Source organism: Elaeis guineensis, chromosome 4, assembly GCF_000442705.2.
Source record: "Elaeis guineensis isolate ETL-2024a chromosome 4, EG11, whole genome shotgun sequence".
In the NCBI taxonomy this organism is placed as follows: Eukaryota; Viridiplantae; Streptophyta; class Magnoliopsida; order Arecales; family Arecaceae; genus Elaeis; species Elaeis guineensis.
The window spans coordinates 100,120,440-100,145,693 of record NC_025996.2 but is presented as its reverse complement, the minus strand read 5'-3'; the positions used below and the strand labels follow the sequence as shown (position 1 = coordinate 100,145,693).

At 41.8% G+C, this 25,254-nt stretch overlaps 1 protein-coding gene across 1 annotated transcript; it reads right to left on the bottom strand.

The window, feature by feature from the left end:
• Positions 1-496: 496 nt before the first annotated feature.
• On the bottom strand, positions 497-23,926 carry LOC105035772 (uncharacterized). Its single transcript, XM_010911465.1, has 5 exons — positions 23,765-23,926; positions 23,458-23,637; positions 1,548-1,631; positions 1,408-1,474; positions 497-537 (listed from the first exon to the last, which is right to left on the bottom strand). The coding sequence occupies exons 1-5, from the start codon at positions 23,924-23,926 to the stop codon at positions 497-499; spliced, it is 534 nt and encodes a 177-aa protein (XP_010909767.1).
• Between the last annotated feature and the right edge of the window lie 1,328 nt (positions 23,927-25,254).

The window sequence follows — 25,254 nt, the reverse complement described above, 5'->3', positions numbered from 1 at the left end:
CGGTTTACATGGGAGCTATATTTAGTAAATATAGAATTATCAGCCCATCCATGGGCGGCAAACCAAACAAGGTATGTAGTACATCCAGGACAAAGCACAACAGAGTAAACAATGATGTATCCATTCAATTGTAGATAATAAGATGAGAAACTGATTGTAAGAAAATATTATGTTCATTTTTGATTGAACAAAATTACTGTGGATATGAGAAGGCAGATGAATCAACAGCAGTCATGCTTTCAAATTTTAATTTCTTCCTCATTCTTCTGTACAAATTGTAAAAAAACTGAACCAAATGAACAATCAACATTTTACAAGAAACACTAACAAAATATAGGCATCATTTGAAGAGCTGCAGAACCAAGATCTCATGATGACACAATAAGACGCCAAATCAGAATACCAGTGACATTTCACTTCCGGAGAAATCATGTCAGAGAGGTGAGAAACTAAGAATAGCAGTCATTAAATCTGCCATAATGGTTCAATTCCCATTTCAGTCGAATTTGATCTTTTCTAAGCTTGATTTTGCTCTCCCTGCAAACCCATTAGACAAAGAATTAAGTTAGACAAGGAAAATTTTGACTCATTTATCAACTGGTAAGCAACGCAGACTACAAGAACAGAAGACCAGAGATTAGTACAGCCTTTTTCTAATCTTAATTTCATTCCTCGTCTTAGTTAAACATAAACAGATATCAGTGGAAATGTTAAGTGCATTAGATGACAAGTCACAGTCATTCCAAAGTGATAAGAGGACTGGAAACCAGAAACCAGAATACCAAGCCAACCCTGATTCCTAATCAACTAGTTAATAGCCACAAAGTGCTGGTAGCCTAGGAGGGTGAGTTGCAATGTCTTGGTTGTATCATGTTAAATATGACCGATAAAAGCCACCCATTGATCAACTATGACCCATGCTTATACACGATATATTCAGTCAGTAACTCATGCAAATTGACTCTGACAGATGATACTATACATAATCTAGTGACTAGTGGTCGGCACTCAAGGTTTAGTACTTCACATCTGATAATGGAGCCATGCTAGGACAACAAAATTTAAGCACTTGATGCGGCACTCAAGGCAACTCATAGGTGCTAGAAGGGATAAGCATTTGATATAATGAAGTGGGAAGTCTAGTGAGAGTACAAGAATTTAACCCTACTGACGCTAATGCAGGTAATAATCAACCCCATAGTTATGTCCAAGTATCTAGCAAATTTTAGCAAGGAAAATACAACACCCGCATGCATGACTAAATAAGATGTGAATCATAGATGCATACGGAAAAATAATTGACAACTCTAAATCAAATTCACAGATAGTCAACCTTCAAATATGTTAACATATTTTTTCTCTCCTCAGAATAACAGAAGCAATTGCAGAGTGTTCGCTTTCAGATACCTGGTGGCATCTTACTGGATTCCACTACATCAGGATAGCTCTTACTTCCTTCAGCGAGTTCGTTGACCTTTAACAAAACAAATATGTTAGTCTATATTTTCTAAGATGGAGCAAAAGGAAGAGTTCCTCCATACTCTTACCAGCATTTCAGGTAACTTAAGGTCCATTCCGGTGCTTTCCAGATTCTTTAGCAAGCGTTCAACCTTAGCAACCATATCTGTAGACTGAATAGTGCAGAAATCTTCAAGTAAATTTAACACAAACTTATAATGGAGAAGAAGAGAAAGAGGTTGAGAAAGACGAGTGAATAAATGCTAAATTTCGATGTTTATTGGGTCAATGCTATAAAACAAAACAGAAACTACATAATTAAATTAAGAGAAATGAAGAAAATTTCATGTTTACTAAATCTATAAGACTTAGAATGTATATAAACAAAAAACAGCATTCAAGACTAATAAACACAATGGTCATGCCTTAAAGAACTATATCAAATTTAGGACTAAGTGGAATTTATCTTCAATCTAATCTGACTAGAGGATCGATAAAAATTTCAACTACCAAAAGAACCCAATATATTTACAAAATTCTATAGAAATTGTAAAATTGCATTACATTAACAAGTGACAGAACTATTCGTAAAAAGAAATACTATCAATCAACAGAAGTAATCAATGATCTGGATGCCGGTCACCAACCTGAACTTAGAGTCTATAATGACCTTGGTTCCTAGAAATAAAGATTCAATCTTTTTTTTGAATTTACAATGCAACGTGAACAATAAAGTAGATTTATAGCACTAAAAAAAGTTGAATGCCTAGACATAGAACTAATTTAGGAGAATAGGTATAGAAAGAAACATGGTCAAACATGGTCTGTAATTATCATGTAATATGTAACCACAAATCAGGTCAAGAATCTAGAGTGCATACCTTGCTACCTAACAAGTAATATACTGAGGCATTTATTTTTGTACCAAGAATTAACTAGTTAAGATGTTGCTATATCTTGTAGCTTAATGGAATGGACACAATAAGGCCATTTTCTTTTATTCAGACAAGTTCTGTATCATTTGAACAGTGAGATCTCACAACCAGCTACAAGTGATTATAAAATTAGATGCTCTTTAAAGTTTATTAGGAGCAACATGCTGAGCTTGTTCCTTAGTCATTACTATTATAGAATTGAGGACAATCTTAACCCATGTAACTTATCACCATTCTTCATTGTAATTTCTGGAACCAATTTTTTGCTAATTATTCTATCAACAAGAAGCCATGCAAGTTTAGAACTCAACCAGGCTGCACTAGTTTGCCGTAAGAATTTCTTCAATTGTCATCTGTTAGATAAACTGACTGCTTTTGTCACCATATATCTATCTTTCGACCCCTTAGTGGACAATTGCAATTCATGTGACCCATCCTATACTTAGTCACCTGAATCAAGATTCTGTTGCAGGAACAGGGAAGAAGGCACTTTAGTATATATTGCAGGAAGCAGTTGGAGGAGTAAGATAAAGAAAGGAATCCATAGTAAGTGCAGAACCAGATGTAGAAAATTTTAGCTAATATAACTTTATTTCCCACATTTCACAATGTCAATGCCATATTATCTTCCTAGGTAGGGCTTGGCAGAATTTTTGGAGTTAGATCACCACCTATGACACATCGCGATATAATGCAAAGTTTGTTAGATGTATATCCTAGAAGCCAATACGGCTGACACATTGTAATCAATCTAAGACACAATTTTGTACTTAAAACATTGATTTGATCAATAAAAGAATAAGTTTAATTTTCATTCAAGAGTGATATTTCCTTGAATCTCTATGGAATTAATATTTCGATATATATTCTTAAAGTGTTAAGAATAGAAGCATATATAAAATTTTTAAATACTTCCGGACATAGTATCATCATGAGGACAGTGATCGATCCGAATAAATCGGTGCATAGATCACTCCCTTGGGGGTAGATAAGTCTCTGATCTACAGTGTAGAGACACTGAGCAACGAGTGCGGATAATTGTTAAAGAACAACTAGTACTGAATATGACCATATAAGAGATTACTTGGATTTCTACTCGATCGTTAGTGATCGTCTCGATGCTATAGCTGTGTGAATGGTTTTTTGATCTGCGATGATACGATTACTTGTAGTGAGATTGGTGGAGTTTGACTAACATATAAATATTATTTCATTGAGATCTTGTAGTAGATGTTGGTGACAATTGATCTACTATAGGAGTAGGGTGCGCATCTAGATGGAATCTATCGATCATGATAGAGAGGAGTAGTTCTATGGATTTGAGAGGCTAAGTCAGAGAGTCTGTGGCCACAGCAGTGTGATTGATAGAAAATAATTTTCATGAGGATTACAATTAGACTTGAGTTAATCAAATCTATTATATGACTGATGATGAGATTTGACGATTTATCTATGACTGTCATCTAGTCGAGAGTCATGATAGAGGGACTGAATCATATGTAAACTGCACCTTGAGGTTCTTTTCAATTCTACTTGATTGTCACTATATACTACTAGGTGTGACTGATGGATTGTAAGAGCTCATTAGGGTTGCTCATGATCAACAATCCTTGATGAGTTAGAGTGAAATCATTTCAACCCATTGAAAAGAGTTTCAATAATACTATGATAGAGACCATGGTATATCTCACTATCAGATAGAATTGAATTTATAGGATCACGCAACAAAAAGATTAGATCTGGAATAAGCAATTGAACTTATGAAGTCTCAATTGGATTTAGAGAAATTCTATTAGATTTAGGATAATCTTGCTAGCACATGGTCGAACCAAATTTTCTCTTGAATTACTTATTTTGAGAAGATTAATTCGAGTTAATTATCTGCTAATAATCTAAATAAATTAGATTTATTGGGCTCCAATTATTGGTTGCCTAAGATTTAGGATCATATACATTAAGGGTTTAAACTCTTAATTAATTTTTTTGATTGCTTACATTGGGGCACCACTCGATTTGATCGAGTTAGGCATGCCTACATGATAGAGGGCGTGTGGGACAAGCATGGGGCATCCCTTAAGCCCCATGTGGCATGTAAAAAAGTGGATAAAAAAGCTTCAATAGTTAGTGCCTCATGGATCTCCTAAACAGGGACAAATATACAAGGATTCATAATGCAAGTAGGATTTGTATTAACGGGTTATTTGGTTTTGAATAGGATTCAAATCTTTTGCTTATTTAAAGCAGTCTAAGATCAACACCTAAGAGGACTGTTCCAGACTGATCCTAAGTAGATATTCGTAGAGGCCAGCACTTGCACAGCTAAGAAAGAACCTACTCTCTTGTAGATCCAGATTCGAAAAAAAAAATTACGAAACATATATTTGATTTGATTACATATTTAATTTCAGCATAAAATTCAGCATGTGTTCAATTTCAACATTTAAAGTAGATCCACATATTTTATATTTTATGCATGCATGATTTAGATTAAAAGATATTTTAATTTTTTATTTTACTATATTATTTAGAAAAAAAATTTAAAACACACATGCATGCCCCAACACAAAATTTCTACAGTGATATCAGAGCCACGAATTTCATATACATGAAATTAACATACATATTTTAAAAAAAGAGTTTCAAAATCTAAATTTTTTTGATACATGAGATGTATATATGATTGCTTTGAATCTAAAATTTATTTCAGATTTAATTTCAATTCGTATATTCGATATGTGAAGATATGCATAGATCTAAAAATTATTTTAGATAAGATTCTAATTCATGTATATGTGATATATAGATGCATGCATAAATCTGAAAATTATTTTAACCTAATTTATGATTCATAGATAAGATATATGATTACATATTTAGATCTAAAAATTAGTTTCAATATAATTCATAATTTATATATAAGATATATGAAATTATGTTATGATCTGAATTTTTATTTAGATCTGAATTTACATACATATTTGAGATATATAGTTGTATGTTAAATCTGAAAATTAATTTTATAATTTAAAATTTATCTTTCATATAAAAAATTTAGATCTAAAATTTAATTTTAGAATCTGAAACTTGTGTTTATGCATGAAAATTTTGGTCATGGATAAATCAAAAATTAGGTCATGTAATTAGATTACATCTAGGATTTTTGATTTGAACATAATGGATCTAATTTGATTAAGTAATTGATCAAATCGAGTCAAGTATTAATTAGAATTAAAGTCAATTAAGTTTAAGATCATACAATTATTGTTGATCAAATCGATTAAATCCCATATATAGAATCGATTAACCTAAGGATCTAATTTGGCTCGATGGCTTGAGTCTGATTCACTTGAGCTAACCTATTTGGACTAATTAATCTATTGATATCTAAGATAAGTAATTAAGAGATGGTTATTTAATTGATTCTATTTATTGATCTGATCAATTTTTTGATATTTAAGGAAAGCACCGAGGGGACTTTACCGATCTCTACTTATCTTGCCAATTTGGATGATTGGGTCTTGAATAAGGTTACTTGGCAGTTTGATTTAGCCCATGCCAATTAGATCAGTCATATGATGATTGATTAGATGAGATCTAAACCTAAATCTCTCCATAAATATTAAGTCCATAGATCTTCCACCGTTGTAGATGTGCGGGTGTGGTACTGGTGTTGATTGTTCTCAACTGATCACAGTGGTTCAGTTATACCGAAAACACGCAACTACTCTATTAGCAAAGAGTTGCTCTAGGGTAAAAATAGGGTTAGGCCCAATAATTGTTAGATAAGGGATCCAATGATGGCTTTGTACTTGCTTGTAAATGGTGGGTCGAATTTAACTAAGGAGTGTAGTCAATAACTGTTAGATGAGCCTATATAACTTTGAGATCAAGTCGCTATAATATACTTAGAGAAGTATCTAGGCAAAGAGTTGTCCATGCATCGGTGTGCGTATTATCAATAACTATTAGATGAGGTGCATGACATCGATGGGACCACAACAGCCACTAGAAATTCAGTTGTTGTGTTAGAATTTTCGCTTCCCACCCGAAGAGTGGATGGATCTGAAAAAAAAATGGAAGTCATTGTTTGCTTCTTAAAGTCCCTAGAACAAATACAAATTTAAAGTACAAAAATTTAATTTGAATCTCTACTCTCACAGTTTAACCATGTCAGCTTCAAATCCTCTAGCCCGCATCCTTGAGTCCAATCATTTAATCGAAATCAATTTCAAAGACTAACTTAGAAACCTCAGGATTGTCCTGATTTTTAAAAAATTAAGCCATGTACTTGATCAGGAACCCCTAGTGTTACCAAACTATCCTACTACTGAGCAAAGAATATCATATAAAAAGTGGACGGATGAAGACAGTCAGGTTAAGTACTATATGCCAGCTTCCATGTTAAACAAGTTGCAGAGCCAGCATGAGCATATATCCACTGTCAGGGTTATGATCACTTACCTACAAGAGTTGTATGGTAAGCAGAGCCGCACAGCATGTTTCGAAGTATCCAAAAGATTCTTCAATCTGAAGATGCGTGAAGGACAGTCAGTCCATGAGCACTGTATAACAGTGATCAAGGACATTAAGGAGCTTGAAAAGCTTGGGCTTGATATGTAAAAGAAATTCCAAATGAATTTGATCCTTCAATCCCTTACAAATTCATATGGTCAATTTATTATAAATTTTTATATGAACAAACTGGATTACACTATATCCGAACTGATTAATATGTTGATCACTACTGAGAGAATTTTGAAGAGTTCAAAGGGTACTGTTCTCACTGTGGAGTAGACTTTTTCATCCAAGAGAAAGTCTGATTGGAAGAAGAAGAATAAATTCATGAAGAAGCAGAAGAAAGAGAGCAAACCAAAGAAGGATATTCCGAAGAAGGCTGAAGCAAAGAAAAAGTATTTCTACTATGATGCTGAAGGCCATTGGAGGAGGAATTGTCTACTCTATCTGGAAAGCTTGAAGATCAAAAAGGATGACAAACCTTCAGAAAGTATGTTCATAATTGAATCTAACCTTACGGTTTCTTCTACTTTTAGTTAGGTATTGAACTCTGATTCGAGTGCTCATATATGTACTTCAATGCGGGGTTTCATAGAAAGTAGGAGGTTGAAAGTGACATGATCCTTCAGATCGGTAATGGAGCAAAAGTTACTACAAAAGCTGTTGATACTTATCCTCTTCGATTACCATCAGAATTTAGATTAGATTTAAAAGACTATTATTTTATTTTTATAGCTAGTCGAAATTTGATTTTCATGTTTGTACTAGCACAGGATGATTTTAATTTTAATAAAAATTTTTATTCTATTTATTTATAAAATAAATTGATTGCATGTGGTCTTTTAATTGACAGTCTTTATCACTTACATATTGATGCAAATGTGAATCTAAACGAGCAAGTAGTGAGTGCCATTAGTCAAAAGAGATCTAGAGATAAAATTAATCAAAAATACTTGTGGCATTATAGACTGAGCCATATTGGAGAGGATAGGATAAATAAACTAAAAAAGGATGAGATCTTTGGCTCTTTTGTTTCAGAGTCATACCTAGCTTATGAATCTTACTTTCGAAAAAAAATGACCAAGTTACCCTTTGTGGGACATGAAGAAAGAGCTATTGAGTTACTTATCCTGGTACACACAAATGTGTGTGGACCATTTGATGTGCAGGCTAGAGATAGTTATAACTACTTCATCATCTTTACCGATGATCTGTTACGGTATGGGTATGTGTATCTAATGAAATACAAGTCTAAAGCTTTTGAAAAGTTCAAAAAATTAAAAAATAAAGTAGAAAAATTCAAACAAACAAATTCATTAAGGTTCTTTGATTTGATCAAGAAAGTGAATATTTTAGTCAAAAATTTTTAGATATCTTAAGGACAACGGTATAGTCTTTCAATGGACTCCTCCTAGAACATCTCAGCTCAATGGGATATCCGAAAGGAGGAATAAGACTCTATTAGATATGGCCAGATCCATGATGAGCTTCACTAATTTATCTTTATATTTTTGGAGACATGCTTTATTAACTATAATTTATTTATTGAATAAGATTTCATCAAAATTCGTTACTACCACACCATATGAGATATGACATAGTAAGAAACAGAGTCTAGATTATCTTAAGACTTGGGGATGTCTGACCTATGTCAAGAGATAGATGGTTGATAAATTAGAGGATAGATTTGTAATAGCTCATTTTATTAGGTATCCAAAGAATCAGTGGGATACTACTTCTACTTTTCACAAGATCACAATGTGATTGTGAGTCGGAATGCTATATCCTAAAAAAATAGTTTATCCAAGATGGTGACAGTGAGAGGTTAGTTGAGCTTGATGAGAAGGTCTCTGAAAAGTAAAGGGCTATGGATCCTCAGGAACCCATTATTCATGAGCTAGTAGTTAATGTTCCTCCACCACCTTATAGATCTAGCAGGATCTTTCATCCTTTTGAAAAGTACATGGGTATGCTTATAGAGGAAGTACAGAAAATATTTTTTATGGAAGATAAAAGTCATGGTGATGATCCTAATACTTTTGACAAGGTGATGTCTAACATCGATTTTGAGAAATGGTTAGATGCAATGAAGTTTGAAATTAACTCAATGTACTCAAACCAAGTATTGACTTTGGTGGATCCACCCGAGGGTATAATACCCATTGGGTATAAATAGATCTACAAAAAAAAATAGGTACAGATGGTAAGGTAGAGACCTATAATCATGGCAAAATATTATAGTCAACGTGAAGGCATTGACTATCAGAAAATCTTCTCATCCGTAGCCATACAGAAATCCATCCACACTCTGCTTGCTATTGCAGCTTATTATGATTATGAAATCTGATAGATGGATGTGAAAATTGCTTTCCTGAATGGATATCTTGAGGAAGATATTTATATAGAGTAGCCTTTGGGTTGCATATCTGGTGATGATGATCATCGAGTCTGCAAGCTACAAAGGTCCATATATGGATTAAAGCAACCTTCTTAAAGTTGAAATCTTTATTTTGATGATGTAATCAAACCATTTGGTTTCATCAAGAATGAAGAAGAACCTTGTATATATAAGAGGATCAGTGGGAGTATAATAACATTCCTCGTATTGTACGTGGATGATATTCTCCTCATTAGAAATGATATTTCCATGCTGACCATAGTTAAAAGATAGTTGTCCAAGAAATTTTCTATGAAAAACTTAAGGAAAGCATCCTATATTCTTGGAATAAAGATTTATAGGGATAGATCTAAAAGGATACTAGGTCTGTCACAAAAATTGTACATAGAAAAAATGCTAAAGAGATTCGGCATGAAAAACTCTAAAAGAGGACTCTTACCTATTAGGCATGGGATTCATCTTTTCAAGAAGATGTGTTCGACCACATCTGAGGAAGTTTAGTGCATGAGTAAGATTCCTTAAGCCTCGACCATAAGGAGCTTCATGTATGCTATGCTGTGTACACGACCTGATATTATCTTTACTGTAAGTGTCACGAGCAGATATCAATCAAATCCAGATAAGGAGCACTAAATAGCTGTGAAGAATATCCTTAAGTACTTAAGAAGAACTAAAAATTTATTGTAGATCTTTGGAGGAGATTCTGAGTTACGAGTTGAGGGGTATACTGATTCAGACTTCATGTCTGATCCTGATGATAGAAAGTCTACGTCAGGATATGTGTTCGCATGTAATAGTGGCGCAGTCAGCTAGAAGAGTTTCAAGTAACCCATCATAGCGGATTCGACCACAGAAGCTAAATATGTCGCTGCTTCGGATGCTGCAAAAGAAGGCCTCTGGTTTAAGAAGTTCATTGTAAAGCTTGGCGTTATAACATCGAATGCCATACTACTTTATTATGATAACAATGGAACCATAGTACTAGTTAAAGAGCCGAGGTCTCATCAGAAATTAAAGCACATCGAGCGATGGTTCCATATCATACGCAACTATCTTGAAAAAAAATATGTCAAGGTGCGAAGAGTAGACTCCACGGATAATGTGGCGATCCGTTGACAAAGTAATTAAGCCAGCCAAAGATGAAAATCTACCTTAAGAAGATGGGACCTAGATTAGTGGCCAATTGACTTTAGTCCAAGTGGAAGATTGTTAGATGTATGTCCTAGAAACTAATATGGCTGACACATTATAATAAATCTAAGGCATAATTTTATACTTAAAATATTGATTTGAATAACAAAAGGATAAGTTTAATTTTTATTCAAAAGTGATATGTCCTTGAATCATCCATGGAATTAATATTTCGATAGATATTCTTAAAGTATTGAGAATTAAAAGCATGTAAAAAATTTAAAATGCTCTCGATCATAGTATCATCATGAGGATGATAATCGATCCAGATAGACTGACGTATAGATCGCTTCTTTTGAGATAGATGAGTCTCTGATCTACAGTATAGAGATACTGAGCGACGAGTACGGATAATTGTTAGAGAACAACTAGTACTAAGTGTGATCATACGAGAGATCACTTAGATTTCTACTTGATCATCAGTGATCGTCTCAGTTGGTGCAAAAATCCACCGACGTCGGAGAAGCTGGAGTCGAGGGAGTCGCGGTCGTCGTTGGGACCTGCAAAGAAAGTCTAAACTGGAGTTGGGGGTGCTCCGGTAAGATCCTCCGATGCTCAAGTCAGTTCTCTGCCTCAACAAGAATGGAGTGCTCGAACAAATATTTTAGTAGAGTTTCGAGATAGAAATTAGAGCTTAAAGAATAACGTATCTGGGGTCCCCTTTTTATAGGCGGAGGGTGCAACAGACTGATAGCGACGTTTGTAACTACCTGGTAGTGGGCCGTTCGGGGCCAGGAGGAGTTTGTTATGAAGAGTAGTGGAGTGGAGTCGTGGCCATCACCGTGGCCTGCCATGTGGAGCCTGTTGCGGAGAGTGGAGCAGTGTCCATTGTCGTGACTTGCCAGAGAGTGGTGGAGCCGCGCAGAATCAATCGCAGGGAGTGGAGCAGAGTCATGGCCATTACTGTGGCCTGCCAGGGGATCCAGGCCTATCGGCCGAAGCTCGGTTGAGGTGTCTGACGGAGAGAGGTAGCTATCCATCTAAGAGGAGCTCGGATGTCGCTGGCGAGCCTTCTACTGTTGTGTGCCTTGGGAGTTAATACTACAGGCGAGGGCCATTTGCTGTAGGAGCTCGGTCAGAGGCTTTACGTAGATGAAGTTCGGTTTCACACAGAATTCGATAGTGGGTTGACCGGCAGTGGACGTCGGACGGCACTGGAGAGGTTCATCCGCTGGGGGGGTCCGACTGCTGGAGTCCGTGTGTCGTAGGAGTTCATCCGGAATCTGTCTGCTACAAAAGTTCGGTCGGAGTCTGATCTCCGTAGAAGCCCGAATGGGGATCATTTGTCGAGGAAGCTCGGCCGAAGCCTGCCTGCAATAGAAATCCGAAAGGAATTCATCCATAATGGAAGCTCGGGTGAAGGCTTACAGTGGAAGTCCAGCGCGGACCACTCGTAGTAGAAATTTAAAGTAGACCGCTTATAGCAGAAGCTCAGAGTCCGGTCCTTGTAGGAGTTCGGATGAGGTCTACCTGCAACAAGAGTTCAGGGCGGAAGTCCGGCTCCCGTAAGAGCCCGGACGGAGTCTACCTTCAGTCGGAGTTCGGAGACGAAGTCCGACTCCTGTAGGTGCTCGGACGAAGTCTACCTACAGTTGGAGCTCGAGGAAGAAGCCCGACTCCCGTAGGAGCCTGGATGGAGTCTAGAAGGTGGTCGACCACCGTAGAAACTTGGATGGAGTCTGTCTGTCGTGGAGAATCTGGTCGACACTGGTGGGGGTTTATCCGTCGGCAGAACTCGAAAACGTTGTGGAGGCTCGATTGCCAGAGAAGTTCGGAAAGATGTCGCCAAAGGTCGGACGTCGGTAGAATCTCTAGAGGGTCACTCCTGACACGAACTTCGGCTGGAGGGTATTTTATACCCAACACCAGTCCCCCTACTTTCGAGTTCGAGTTTCGAATGAAGAAAGTACAAAGAAATTTTTACAGCCGAAGTTGTCCCCTTGAATTCTGTGCACGACCGCCCTCGGAGATCCAGGCATTTAATGCACACGTGCTGGAGTCTTTTCAAATCAGGGCGATCCGAAGAGAGCTTTCGAAATTCTCGCTGGAGCATTGTCCCAGGTACGGTGCAGTAATGGCTTTGTCAGCTATCAACCACTTTTAGCCGCTTGCTATGGCGAGTGGGACACGTGGCGAACATGGGTCGGCCTGGGAAGATCTGCGATCATTATAGCGTCGGATCTCAGGGTCTATTTAAACCCGCCTTTCCGCCTCCAGGAGTTTCATTCTGCCTGAAAGTCCTGTTGGTGCCCGCCTTCTCTCCGAGAGCCCTGACCTTCCTTGGCGTCTGTTTTGGCCCTAGGTGTTCTTCGAGTCATCCCTGTCCCTGTGCCTCTGCATCCTTCAGAGCCACTTAGGTTAGTCCCAGAACTTTCGTTCCTTCTCTTGCCATCTAGGTACCCCTTCTCCTCCATTTTTCTTCTACTGCATTCCTCTTGTTAGGTCCCCCACGAACCTTTCGGCTCTTATTTTGCCTAATCTCTTCGGGATTTTTAGGGTTCTTGCTTGAAATGTCTTCTAGCACCTCCGCCTCTAGCGGTTTCGGGAGCTCGTCTGCCTCAGTCCCCCAGAACCCTCATATTGTAGATGAACCCACATCTAGGGCTGGGCCTCGTCCGATTTTTGCGTCGGGCATCATTTCCTGTTCTCTAACTCCAGATGAACTTTTACTGATAAAGGTTCAGTATGGAGTTCCTCCGGAGTACGATCTGGAGCTTTCCGATCTTGCCGATCGGGCTAGCACCCCCCCACCTGACCGTTTCTGCCTGTACCAGGAGGCCTTCCGCGCTGGGCTCCAGCTTCTGCTTCCGCCCTTCGTCGTCGCTCTTTTTCATTTTCTAGACATTTCTTTAGCTTCAGTCGCACCGAATTCTTTTAGGTTTTTGATAGGGTTCCTCTCCCTTTGCCACGTAGTCGAAGTTCAGCCATCTCTTTCTTTGTTTAGGTATTTTTACACCTTCAAGCGCCACCCCTCGGTAAAGAACTGGTGGTACTTCTCCCCCCAATTCGGCAAGAAGGGGTTGCTGAAAGGTGCTCCCTCTTCTATCCATAACTAGAAGGAGAAGTACCTCTACGTCCGATGTCCGAACTTAAAGCTGGGATTGCCCCCTTGGGGCTCCCTGAGGGACTCTGTCCACCGAGCTCCTAGCTTGGGGGAGGACGACCTTCAGGCCGTCCGAAAGCTTCTTAGTTATCCAACTCCTTCCCTTCCCAACCTTCTGAAGGAGCAGTTTCTATTCAACATCGGCTTGAGTCCCCTGGATCCTGCGAGTATTCCATCTTTCCTTTCTTCTTCTTTTCTTCTTCTCTTCTCCTCTTTTTTTTTTTTTTGACTGCACGTCACCTCTTCCTTTTTCACCCCATTGCTAATCTCTTTTTCTCTCTCTTCTTTTTTTTTTTTTTCAGGAATGGACGTCGAAGCAGCACGGATGCTTGCCAGGGGCTTTAAGGTTCACAAAAGAAAAGGTGCTGCGGCCTCCGGGTCGGTAAAGAAGGCCAGAATGGAGGAAACGAGCTCGACCACGCCTGCCCAGGCGGCTCTCACGGTCGATGTTCCTTCAGACGCCGAGCCTCCGGCTCCCCGAGCCTCTTCAAGGAGTTCTCCTACTGAGGTTCCCACTTCGGGGGCCCGCTTCAAGGAGGTGCCAGGGGTTGAGAGGGGGAGGAGAAGGAAGACAGTGGCCCGTAGGGTGAGCGACCGTCGAGCCGCCATCGAAGAGTCCCACAATTTTGAAGAAGAGCCGGTGGAGAATCCCTTTAATGACAGGGACCTAATAAAGCGACTGGTCGATGGTTGTATCCTGTCCGAAGTCATCCAGAGGATCGTTCGTGCCGATCCCGAACAGTGGGTTTGGGACTCCCTAGGGTCCTTTCTCGAGGTAAACAGATTCACTTTCCTCCTTCTCCTCGCTCCTTCATTTAACTAACTTCTCAACTTTTAGTCTGACCTCCTGGCCGCCTTTGCAGATCGGGCACCAGCTCCTTGCCAACATCGAGGTGATGAACTGGGTGAGGAGGGATGCCATCCAGGTGAAGGAGGGTCGCCGAGCTGAAGCCGCCCACCTCAAGGAAAAGGCTGTCGAGGTGGCCAACCTCCAAGAGGCCCTTGAGAAAGAAAAGCAGGCCTTGGAGGAGATGGTGATGAAGGCGGAGGCCGAGGTCATAAATTTGACGGAGCAGATTTTGGTTCTGATCTCAGAGGCCAGGGTCCAAGCGGTGGAGGAGTTCAAGGCCTCTGCAGAGATGAGGGACCTGAATGTCAAGTTCGGCCAAGATGCATTCATCAAAGGGTTCGAGCTCTGCCAAGAGAAGATGGTCAAAAAATTTTTCGAGTTCGGCCTCAGCTTTTTGGATGAGGCATCCGAAGATGAAGCCGGGCCCTCTCCTATTGCCGCTGCCACCGCAGCCCCCCTTCCAAGAACACCGAGCTCCCTAACTCCTACTCCGGAGGTCTGAGACCTCTGTCTTTGTATTTTTCTTTTACTGTGATTTTTTTTCCTTTTGTCTTTAAGAAATATTCAATCAATAAAATTAGATTTCTCCTTATGGGGGGCTTCTCTACTCTTTTCTTTTTTCTTTCTGCAATGAGCCGTGCCTTGACGCTTTTGTCCCCCAATGACAGCGTCCTGCCGAATCGCTTCCCTTGCCACAGGGAGTTCCACTGAAGTCCACGATCCAACATCTGAGGAAGAAAATTCATCATTTAACAAAAAAGTCGAAGGAGATGGAGGACGAACTTCGCAGGTTGAGGGAGAGCCACTCTGAGGCCACTGCGGAGGCCACCTACTTTCAGAACCTCCACGTGAAGGGGATTATGGAGTACAGTCGGAGAAAAGCAAACTTTGAGAAGGAGCTTGAGGAACATAAGAAGTGCGCCAGTGACCGATCTTGGGCTCAAGCTTCCAAGATCAGCTCTCTCAGAGCGGAGCTGTCGGCTGTGCAGGAGAAGATCAGCCAGTTGGAAGGAAGCTCATCCTGGCCTTCGACTCGGGCTGACTGCGACCAAGAATGGTCGAAGAAGTTCTCTGACCTTCAGCAATAGCTCCAGGATGCCGAGGTGAACTATAATGCATACCGGGCCGGCTGGTGCAAGCAGGTGGACGAATACAGGGGGAAGCTCAGGATGACGACCGACGAGGTTGCCCGCCTTCAAAGGCAGTTATCTGAAGGAGCTCAGCTTGCTCCTGTTCGGGATCTCGACGAACTCCAATCCCTGAGAAAAATCATAGAAGAGCAATCTATCACCCTTGGAGAGGAGAAGGCCGAGCTGCAGCAGTTGAAGATCCAGCTGGTATACGAGCAGCAGGCAGTCAAGGACGTGAGGCGGAATCTGAGGTCCTGAGAAAGAGGCTCCGAGAGGCGGAGAACGAAAGCCAACGATTTCATCGGAGGTATATGGAGATGCTAATGAGAGAGAAAGAATTGGAAGAAGAAGTCGAGAGCTTAAGGCACTCCCTAATGAGGGTCGAAGCTGAAAGTTCAAAGTCGGAAGAAGCCGGACCCCCTTAGGGCTCTTTTTGCCTTTCGTCCTTCTATGTGTTTCCTTTTGCCGTTTGTTTGTTTTATTTTTTTTTGGCATTCTGGGCTCTGTAACACATACTTTGCTAACGAAATAAAAAGAAGATCTTTGTTACCTTGCCCGCGCGTCATGTTGAATTGTCGTCCGTCGGACTTCTTTCATTTTTTGTCCCGTTCGATATCGATGTTGTCCGAAGGTTCCTTATTCATCTTTGTATTAGGTCGTCATTACCGAATTTCTTACGTTTTTTGGTTTGTTCGACGTCGACATTGTCTGAAGGTTCCTAGCCATTGCCGTGTTGGTTCGCCTTTTCGTTCGTGACCATAGATCTCTCTTTCTCTTTCTCCTTCTTCGCGGAGATGAGGTCCTTTGTGTCTTTGGTATAGTTTGGCCTTCATTTTTCATTGGTGTAGTCCATCGCTTTTCTTTCACATCTCCCTCCTTTTAAGCAGGGGTTCTCCCTAGCCTTTTACGGGGTCGTAGTAGCGTAGAAGGGCCGTCGAGAAGGTTCTCTTCTTTCTTATCAGGTCTCGAATGGCCGGACCTTAGTTGGTGTCAGGATGAGGTTCTTCCCCTATTTCTGATGCAGTCGATTTCAGCTCAGGTTAGGATGAGGTTTTTCTCCTGTTCCTAACAGGGCTGTGGGGGCACATATGGGCGTTGCAGGGCCTCTCTCCCCATCCGATCTAAGAGTAATCGGACCTTCGACTTTGCTCATGTTAGGGTGAGGTTCTCCTCCTGTCTCTAACAGGACTGTAGGGGCGCATATGGGCGCTGTAGGGCCTCTCCCTCCATCCAGTCTAAAAATAATCGGGCCTTCGACCTTGCTCATGTTAGGGCGAGGTTCTCCTCCTGTCCCTAACAGAGCTGTGGGGGCACGTAAGGGTGTTGTAGGGCCTCTCCCCCCATCCGATCTAAAAATAATCGGACCTTTGATCTTGCTCATGTTAGGGCGAGGTTCTCCTCTTGTCCCTAACATGACTGTGGGGGCACGTAAGAGCACTGTAGGGCCTCTCTCCCTATTCGGTCTAAAAATAACCGGGCCTTCGACCTTGCTCATGTTAGGGCGAGGTTCTCCTCCTGTCCCTAACATGGCTGTGGGGGCGCATATGGGCGCTGTAGGGCCTCTCCCTCATCCGATCTAAAAGTAACCGGGCCTTCGACCTTGCTCATGTTAGGGCGAGATTCTCCTCCTGTCCCTAACAGGGCTGTGGGGGCACGTAAGGGTGTTGTAGGGCCTCTCCCCCCGTCCGATCTTAAAATAATCGGACTTTCGATTTTGCCCATATTAGGTGTTGTTTTCATTGTCTGAAGGGGTTATCCCCTGTCATTAGAAGTCCATGCCAAAAGGAAAAGATGTGCAAATCTGAAAGGAATCTTGATTTAAAGTGAAGTCGTTCGTAATACATTTACAGATTTTCCAAATCTCGGGGCTGTAGAAGGTCTGCTCCCCATCAAGGTCCTCCAGAGATGGAGTTGATGATCTCAATTGGAGGCCGATCTTCGGGCTGCTCTTCCCTCCTCGGTGGCTCAAGTTGCGGCACGGCCCTTGGTCGATCCTCTCTACCCTCAGGCCGGCGTCGAATGAACCTGTCGAGCCGACCTCATAGATGAGCTCCTCGATCTCGTCTCGAAGTTGAATGCATTCCTCTGTGTCGTGGCCGTGGTCACGATGGTAGAGGCAGAACTTGTTAGGATTGCGCTTCCTGGGGTGTGTGCGCATCCTTTCTGGCCTTGGGAGCTGCTCTCTGACTTCCATCAGCACCTGGGTTTTCGATGCATTGAGGGGGCGTAGCTGTGGAATCTTCCTGGGGGAGAGCCCCGCCGAACCCTGCGCTCCGGGCTTCTCTGCCTGCGTGCTCGGGGAGGATTCTGGGGGTGCTTGTACCCGAGAGAAGTTCGAGAACGTGGTCGAGCTTCTCTCGGCCCTTTTTCGACTGCGGGCTTACTCGAGTCTCCCGCCTGCCGCTCTCTCGCGGTCTCCTCATCTTTCATCTTGAAGGCTTCTTCTGCTCGGGCATACCCTTCGGCCCGAGCCAGCAAATCAGCAAAATCCCTGGGGTACTTCTTTTTCAGAAAGAATAGAAGGTCGTTCTTTTGAAGGCCGCCTTTCAGAGCGACCATCGCGACTGATTGGTCCAAGTTTCGGACCTCCAATGCGACAACATTGAAACGGTTGACGTAAGCCCGAATGGACTCCCCCTCTCTTTGCTTGATGTTGATGAGGGACTCCGAACCCCTCCGGAGACGTCGGCTGCTAACAAAATGAGCCACAAACTAGTGGCTCATCTGATCAAAGGAAAAGATGGTACCTGACTTCAGCATCGAGTACCAGTTTCTCACTGCTTCCTTCAAGGTGGATGGGAAAGCTCGACACAGGATGGCATCTGGCGTGCTGTGGAGTAGCATCATTGTCCAAAAGGCCTCCAGGTGGTCGATTGGGTCCGAAGTCCCATCGTAACTTTCAAATTGAGGGAGCTTGAAGTTTGGCGGGATCGATTCCTGCATGATCATTTGAGAGAAGGGAGGGTTAGTACAAATATCCTCACCATAAGCGGGGGGAGCGTGGTGGAGTTCTTCGATCCACCGGTTCATCTCCTGGAGCCTTCGATCCAGGAAGTCCTCTCGACTGCGAGTCTTAAGGGTCTTCTGGGCAGAATGGATGTAGAGATCTTCCAGGAGTAGAATCATGATCAGACTGAGGGCTCTCCACCCTCGGATTTGTCTTTCCGAGAAAGACGGGGCGACTGGCCCAAGTGACCCATCCTACCGTCGGATTTTGGAGTTTCGGCAACGTTCTCTCCAGTCGTACTGACGCCTGTGGCTGCTGCTGCTACTGCATGGCCTGCACCGCTTCAGTGAGACCTCTGACCTACTGAACCAGTAGGTCAAATTGCTCTGTGCCAACCGCCGTTACCGGAGGAGGAGCTTGGAAAACTGGAGGTGAGGTCGGAGCCTGAGATCTGGCCGCGGAGGTCATGGATCACCGAGTGGATGCTTTGCGGGGAGGCATTGGGCGAAGATCTAGTAGAGGAAGGAGAAGAGGATGTCGGAGAAGATGACCGGAGGTGGTTCTGTTGAGCGCTCCTTTTAGAACAAGGGTACTGCGAAGACACAGGCCCTTCCTCTAGCGCCAATCCTGTTGGTGCAAAAATCTGCCGACGTCGGAGAAGCTGGAGTCAAGGGAGTCGCGGTCGCCGTCGGGACCTGCAAAGAAAGTCTAAACCGGAGTTGGGGGTGCTCCGGCAAGACCCTCCGACGCTCAAGTCAGTTCTCTGCCTCAACAAGAATGGAGTGCTCGAACCAAAATTTTAGCAGAGTTTCAAGATAGAAATTAGAGCTTAGAGAATAACGTATCTGGGGTCCTCTTTCTATAGGTGGAGGGTGCAACAGACTGATAGTGACATTTGTAACCGCTTGGTAATGGGCCGTTCGGGGCCAGGAGGAGTTTGTTATGAAGAGTAGTGGAGTGGAGTCGTGGCCATCACCGTGGCCTGCCACGTGGAGCCTGTTGCGGGGAGTGGAGTAGTGTCTGTTGTTGCGACTTGCCAGAGAGTGGTGGAGCCGCACAGAATCCGTCGCAGGGAGTGGAGCAGAGTCGTGGCCACTACTGTGGCCTGCCAGGGGGTCCAGGCCTATCGGTCGAAGCTCGGTTGAGGTGTCTGACGGAGAGAGGTAGCTATCCATCTGAGAGGAGCTCGAATGTCGCTGACGAGCCTTCTACCGTTGGGTGCCTTGGGCGTTAATACTGCAGGCGAGGGTCATTTGCTGTAGGAGCTCGGTCAGAGGCTTTCTGTAGATGAAGTTCGATTTCACGCAGAATTCGACAGCGGGTCGACCGGCAGTGGACGTCGGACGGTGCTAGAGAGGTTCATCCACTAGGGGGGTCCAGCTGCTGGAGTCCGTATGTCGTAGGAGTTCGTCCGAAATCTGTCCGCTACAGAAGTTCGATTGGAGTCCGATCTCCGTAGAAGCCCGGATGGGGATCATTTGTCGAGGAAGCTCGGCCGAAGCCTGCCTGCAATAGAAATCCGAAAGGAATTCATCTACAATGGAAGCTCGGGTGAAGGCTTACAGTGGAAGTCCGGTGCGGACCACTCGTAGTAGAAATTTAAAGTAGACCGCTTATAGCAGAAGCTCAGAGTCCGGCCCTTGTAGAAGTTCGGATGAGGTCTACCTACAACAGGAGTTCAGTGCGGAAGTCCGACTCCCACAGGAGCCCAGACGAAGTCTACCTTCAGTCGGAGTTCGGGGATGAAGTCTGGCTCCCGTAGGAGCTCGGACGAAGTCTACCTGCAGTTGGAGCTCGGGGAAAAATCCTGACTCCCGTAGGAGCCTGGATGGAGTCTGGAAGGTGGTCGACCACCGTAGAAACTTGGACAGAGTCCGTCCATCGTGGAGAATCCGGTCGACACTGGTGGGGGTTTATCCGTCGGCAGAACTCGGGAACGTTGCGGAGGCTCGACCGTCGGAGAAGTTTGGAAAGATGTCGCCAAAGGTCGGACGTAGGTAGAATCCTGGAGGGTCACTCCTGACACGAACTTCGGCTGGAGGATATTTTATACCTAACAGTCTCGATGCTGTAGTTGTGTGAATGGTCCTTTGACCTATAATGATACGATTGCTCGTAGTGAGGCTGCTGGAGTTTGACTAATATATAAACATAATTTTATTGAGATCTTATAGTGGATGTTGGTGATAGTTGATCCACTGTAAGAGTAAGATACGCATCTAGATGAAATCTATCAACTTTGATAGAGAGGAGTAGTCCTATGAGATTTGAGAGGCTAAGTCTGAGAGTCTGTGGCCACGCAGTATGATTGATGGAAAAAATTTTTCATGAGGATCATAATTAGATTTGAGCTAATCGAATCTATTATATGACTGATGATGAGATTTGATGATTTATCCATAACCTACCATCTAGTCGAGACTTACGATAAAGAGATTGAATCACATGGGAACTACATCTTGAGATTCTTTTTAATTCTACTAGGTTGCCCCTACATACTGTTAGGAGTTATTGATGGATTGTGAGAGCTCATTAAGATTGTTTAGGATCGATAATTCTTGATGAGTTAGAATGGAATCATTCTGATTCATTGAAAAAAATTTCAATGATACTGTGATAGAGATCATGGTATATCTTACTACCAGATAGAATTGAACCTATGGGGTGATACAACAAAGGGATTAGATCTGGAATAAGCAATTGGGCTTATGAAGTCTCAATTGGGTTTAAAAAAATTCTATTGGGTTTAGGATAACTTTGTTAGTATATGGTTGAACCCAATTTTCTCTTTGTATTTGAATTACTTATTTTGATAAGATTAATTTGAGTTAATTATTTGCTAATAACCTAAATGACATAGATTCATTGAGCTCTAATTGTTGGGTGCCTAGGATTTAAAATCATATGTATTAAGGGTTTAAACCCTGAATCAATTTTTTTGATTGTTTGCATTGGGGCACCACTTGATTTGCTCAAGTTGGGCATGCCCACATGATAGAGGATATGTGGGACCAGCATGGGGCATCCCCTAAGCCTCATGTGGCATGTGAAAAAGTGGATGAAAAGGCTCCAATAGTTGGTGCCTCATGGATCTCCTAAAGGGGGTTAAATATCTAAGAGTACAAGGATTCCTAATGCAAGTAGGACTTGTATTAAGAGGCTATTTGGTTTTGAATAGGATTCAAACCTTTTATCTATTTAAAAAAATTTTCTCTAAGGCTTTAAGCATGAGATTTCCAGCAACCCCATGCCTCCCACAAAGTCCCCATGCCTCCCTCTCTTCTCCCCTTTGGTTCTAACGCCCAAAAGTGTTGGGCGTCCTCCATCTCCACGCCAAAAAGGAGCTTGGGCATCCTACTTGGTGGCTAATTTTCAGACCTTGATTGCTTTATAATCAAGAAAAGGAGAGCAAGAAAATAAGAGAAGAAAAGATCAAGAAAAAGATCAAAAAGTTGATCGCGATCCAGACTTCGTTCAGATTCACAGGATGATTGTTTTGGAAGAAGAAAGTCAATACCAAAGATGACTGTTCTAGGCTGATCCTGAGTAAATATCCATAGAGACCGGATACTTGCACGGCTAAGAAAAATTTTTTCTCTTTCAGATTCAGATTCGAAGAAAGAAATTACGAAACAGGTATGTAATTCGATCATATATTTAATTTTAGCATATGTTCAATTTCAGCATATGAAGTAGATTCATGTGTTCTATATTTTATACATGTATGATTTAAATTAAAAAATATTTTAATTTTCTATTCTGCTGCATTGTTTAGAAAAAAAAATTTAGAAATACACATGCATGCTTCTATATGAAATTCCTATAAAGTTACCACTGAACTTTAATCATTGTTAGGCTATCAACTGTAAGTATTATCACCAAATTCTAGTGGGCCTTAGGGGTATGGTAGAAAGCTTCCTTAAGATCGTATGGATGTCAAATAACAAAATCATGACCAGAGTCTAAGAGATTGCTTGTTAAACTTATTCCTTTGTGTCTTTGTCATCTTGGTGTCTTTGTCATCTTGGTGCGCATAGTCCAACCTGGCATATTAAGGTAGTTAAGATTCCAACCTTTAGCATTGCTAAGCTTTCTCATTTTGTGGTGCTTCCATCCTTTTTTGTTCAACTGCCTTATATAATTTGGAAATTTGAATTGAATACCATTGTAGAATAACAGACTGCGTACTGACATTCAGTAAGCAAAGAAACTCGGCATCATATGTCTACAGGGATAAAGACAACAATCTCGCACATTTGTTAAGAATTATAAATCTAATGCATTTGTTTTGAAAGTTTAACAGTTTAAGCATGACATAAAATGAGAATCCTCTGGGCATACTAGATGAGAAGACCAAGATCTGAAAATGGAGTAACAAGACGAAAGAATTATGGACAAAACTTGAATAGAAATCCTCTGAATGCATAGATATCACTGGAGGCCTAAACAAAGGATCTGGAAGCTATGATCTTCTTCACAACTGAAGTGAAACAAACAAACAAAGACCGTTGTAGATTCACAGAGAAGGGTAGGAAGAATAAACATTACCTCACTTTATGCACATTAACGATGAGAAACAAGATTTCCTAAATATGGACAAAAATCCTCAAGTTCAAATAGAAATTATGTGTAATATCAGATTCAAGAAGCCCTTTTCCTCCTCGAAGAATACCACTTACAATATCATCTTGTCTCAGCATATGAACGTTAATCAATATAGAAAGCACTAGAGTGTAGAAACATGACCAAAGAATTCTATATGGTCACGCTCCCAGCAACATCACACGAAGCAAATATTTCCTGTATCTTTTCCTCTAATTTGCACATTTCTGTGTTCAAGATGTTTAGAAGCTAATCAAGAAGAATCAAATCCATCATTATTTCAGACTTCAATCAAGAAGAGTCAGAACAAGAAACATTTTTGTCATACCTGTGATCCAGGATCTTTGCTGTCGATCATCAATGACTCATCGGTATCCCATAATTTCTGGATTTCTTGCGCCCCAAAAACTTTCTCCAGATTCATCTTCATCTTGGCGCACTTCCAAGCCACGTCCACCTCGTCCTTAACACACTCGAACAACTCCCTGTTGGTCGTTCTTGTTCCAGCCTATTGCAATCACCGCAGAATCATTCCAGAAATGATCATGGAAAAACAAAAACTCTATAGGGATATAGGGGAAAGGGAAATTAGAAGACAAAAAGAATCCAGAGACTTCAGAGAAAAGAGCAAGAACCTTGATTTCTTCCAAGTGTTTCTCCACCTCATAGAGACGATTCTCGAGATGGTGGACCTCATGCAGGAGAAGCCTGCGGTCTTGCTGGCAGGCTAAGATCCTCCGATGCATGAACTGCTGGAAGGTGGAGGTGCCGGAGGAGCGATCTGAAGGGAGATCCATATTGTGATTGTGACTGTGGGGTTCAAGAAGAGGAACCAAGGAATGTGAGAAGGTGGAGAGAAGCTTAGAAACTAGAGAAACCCTCAAACAAGAAGCTCTGAACGAAAGAACAATGGAAGGGAAGGCAAATGAGAGAAGGGAGAGCAGAGGAACGTGGAGGGAACAGAGAGGAGAGAGGATGGTTTTGAATGGCTTCCAGAATCCTTAACCGAAATAACTAAAGCGGTAGAATCTTTAACTGAAATAGCCGTAAGCACAATTCCTTTTGTTGCTTCTAAACGGTCAGGGGCGGGTTCAACCCAACGCAGTAAAATGTGAAAAATGTGCATCTTTGGTTCCTGAATAATAGAAATTGACACAATATTTATCCAGGTAACGAAAGAAAATTGTTCAATTCCAAGGGACGTCTCGGTCTCTCCCGAGCCACGGATTGGCACTCAATTAATTCCGATTCACGAACTTAGCTGCATTTGCGTTGAGGCCTAGGTTCTGATCCAAATACTATCGTGTACGTTTATAGTTGGCGAACGATGAGTGGTTGATTCTGCTTGGATTGCAATGCTCGGACTGACATGCTCGGATACATGGGTCTGCTTGAAGTTGGGAGAGTGACTTAGGAACACGAGAAAAAACACTGAAAGCAGCCAAATTTGATCCAACGGGGCTCCCATCGATGCCTAAATTTCAAAACAAATTTGGAAAATGATGGAGAATTGAGAGAGCTATAAGAATAAGCAAAACATACTTAAGGTCTCCCAAATTAGACACACCCACGCACGCACGCATATAGGAATGAAGGTATACGACTGTTATCCGGGATGCCATAATCGTCGAACGTGCGATAACTACTTAATATGCGAGATGAGCTGTAACCATCCTGTAATGTATCTTATAAATGCACAAAGCTATAATTGTTCTTCAATGGACTCAAATCATCTTAAATACGTTTTGAATCAAAGGCGCACAGCCTGTTGCTATTGGTAGGCCAGTATGCTCAATTATCTTGATTAGATGTTTTGGTCGGGCATTCTAACTAGCAACTTGGACGATTGCTGTAATTGGTAACTTTGTCAACTGCTCCGATTGGCAGTTTCGTCACAAGCTAACATCCTGGACCACATCACCTCATTTCACAAAGTTAGAAAGTTCCACATTGAGGCCTAGGTCCTAATCATATAGATATGGGTAGTTGGAGTTAGATCTTGTTGCCATTGAATCTCAATGGCACCGCATTGAGAAGTCAGTTGGGTGCGCTGGCGGACACAAGCTAACCTCCATGACCGAGGGACCCGCAAAGAAAGTTTGCTCATTGAAGCCTATTCGGCTAG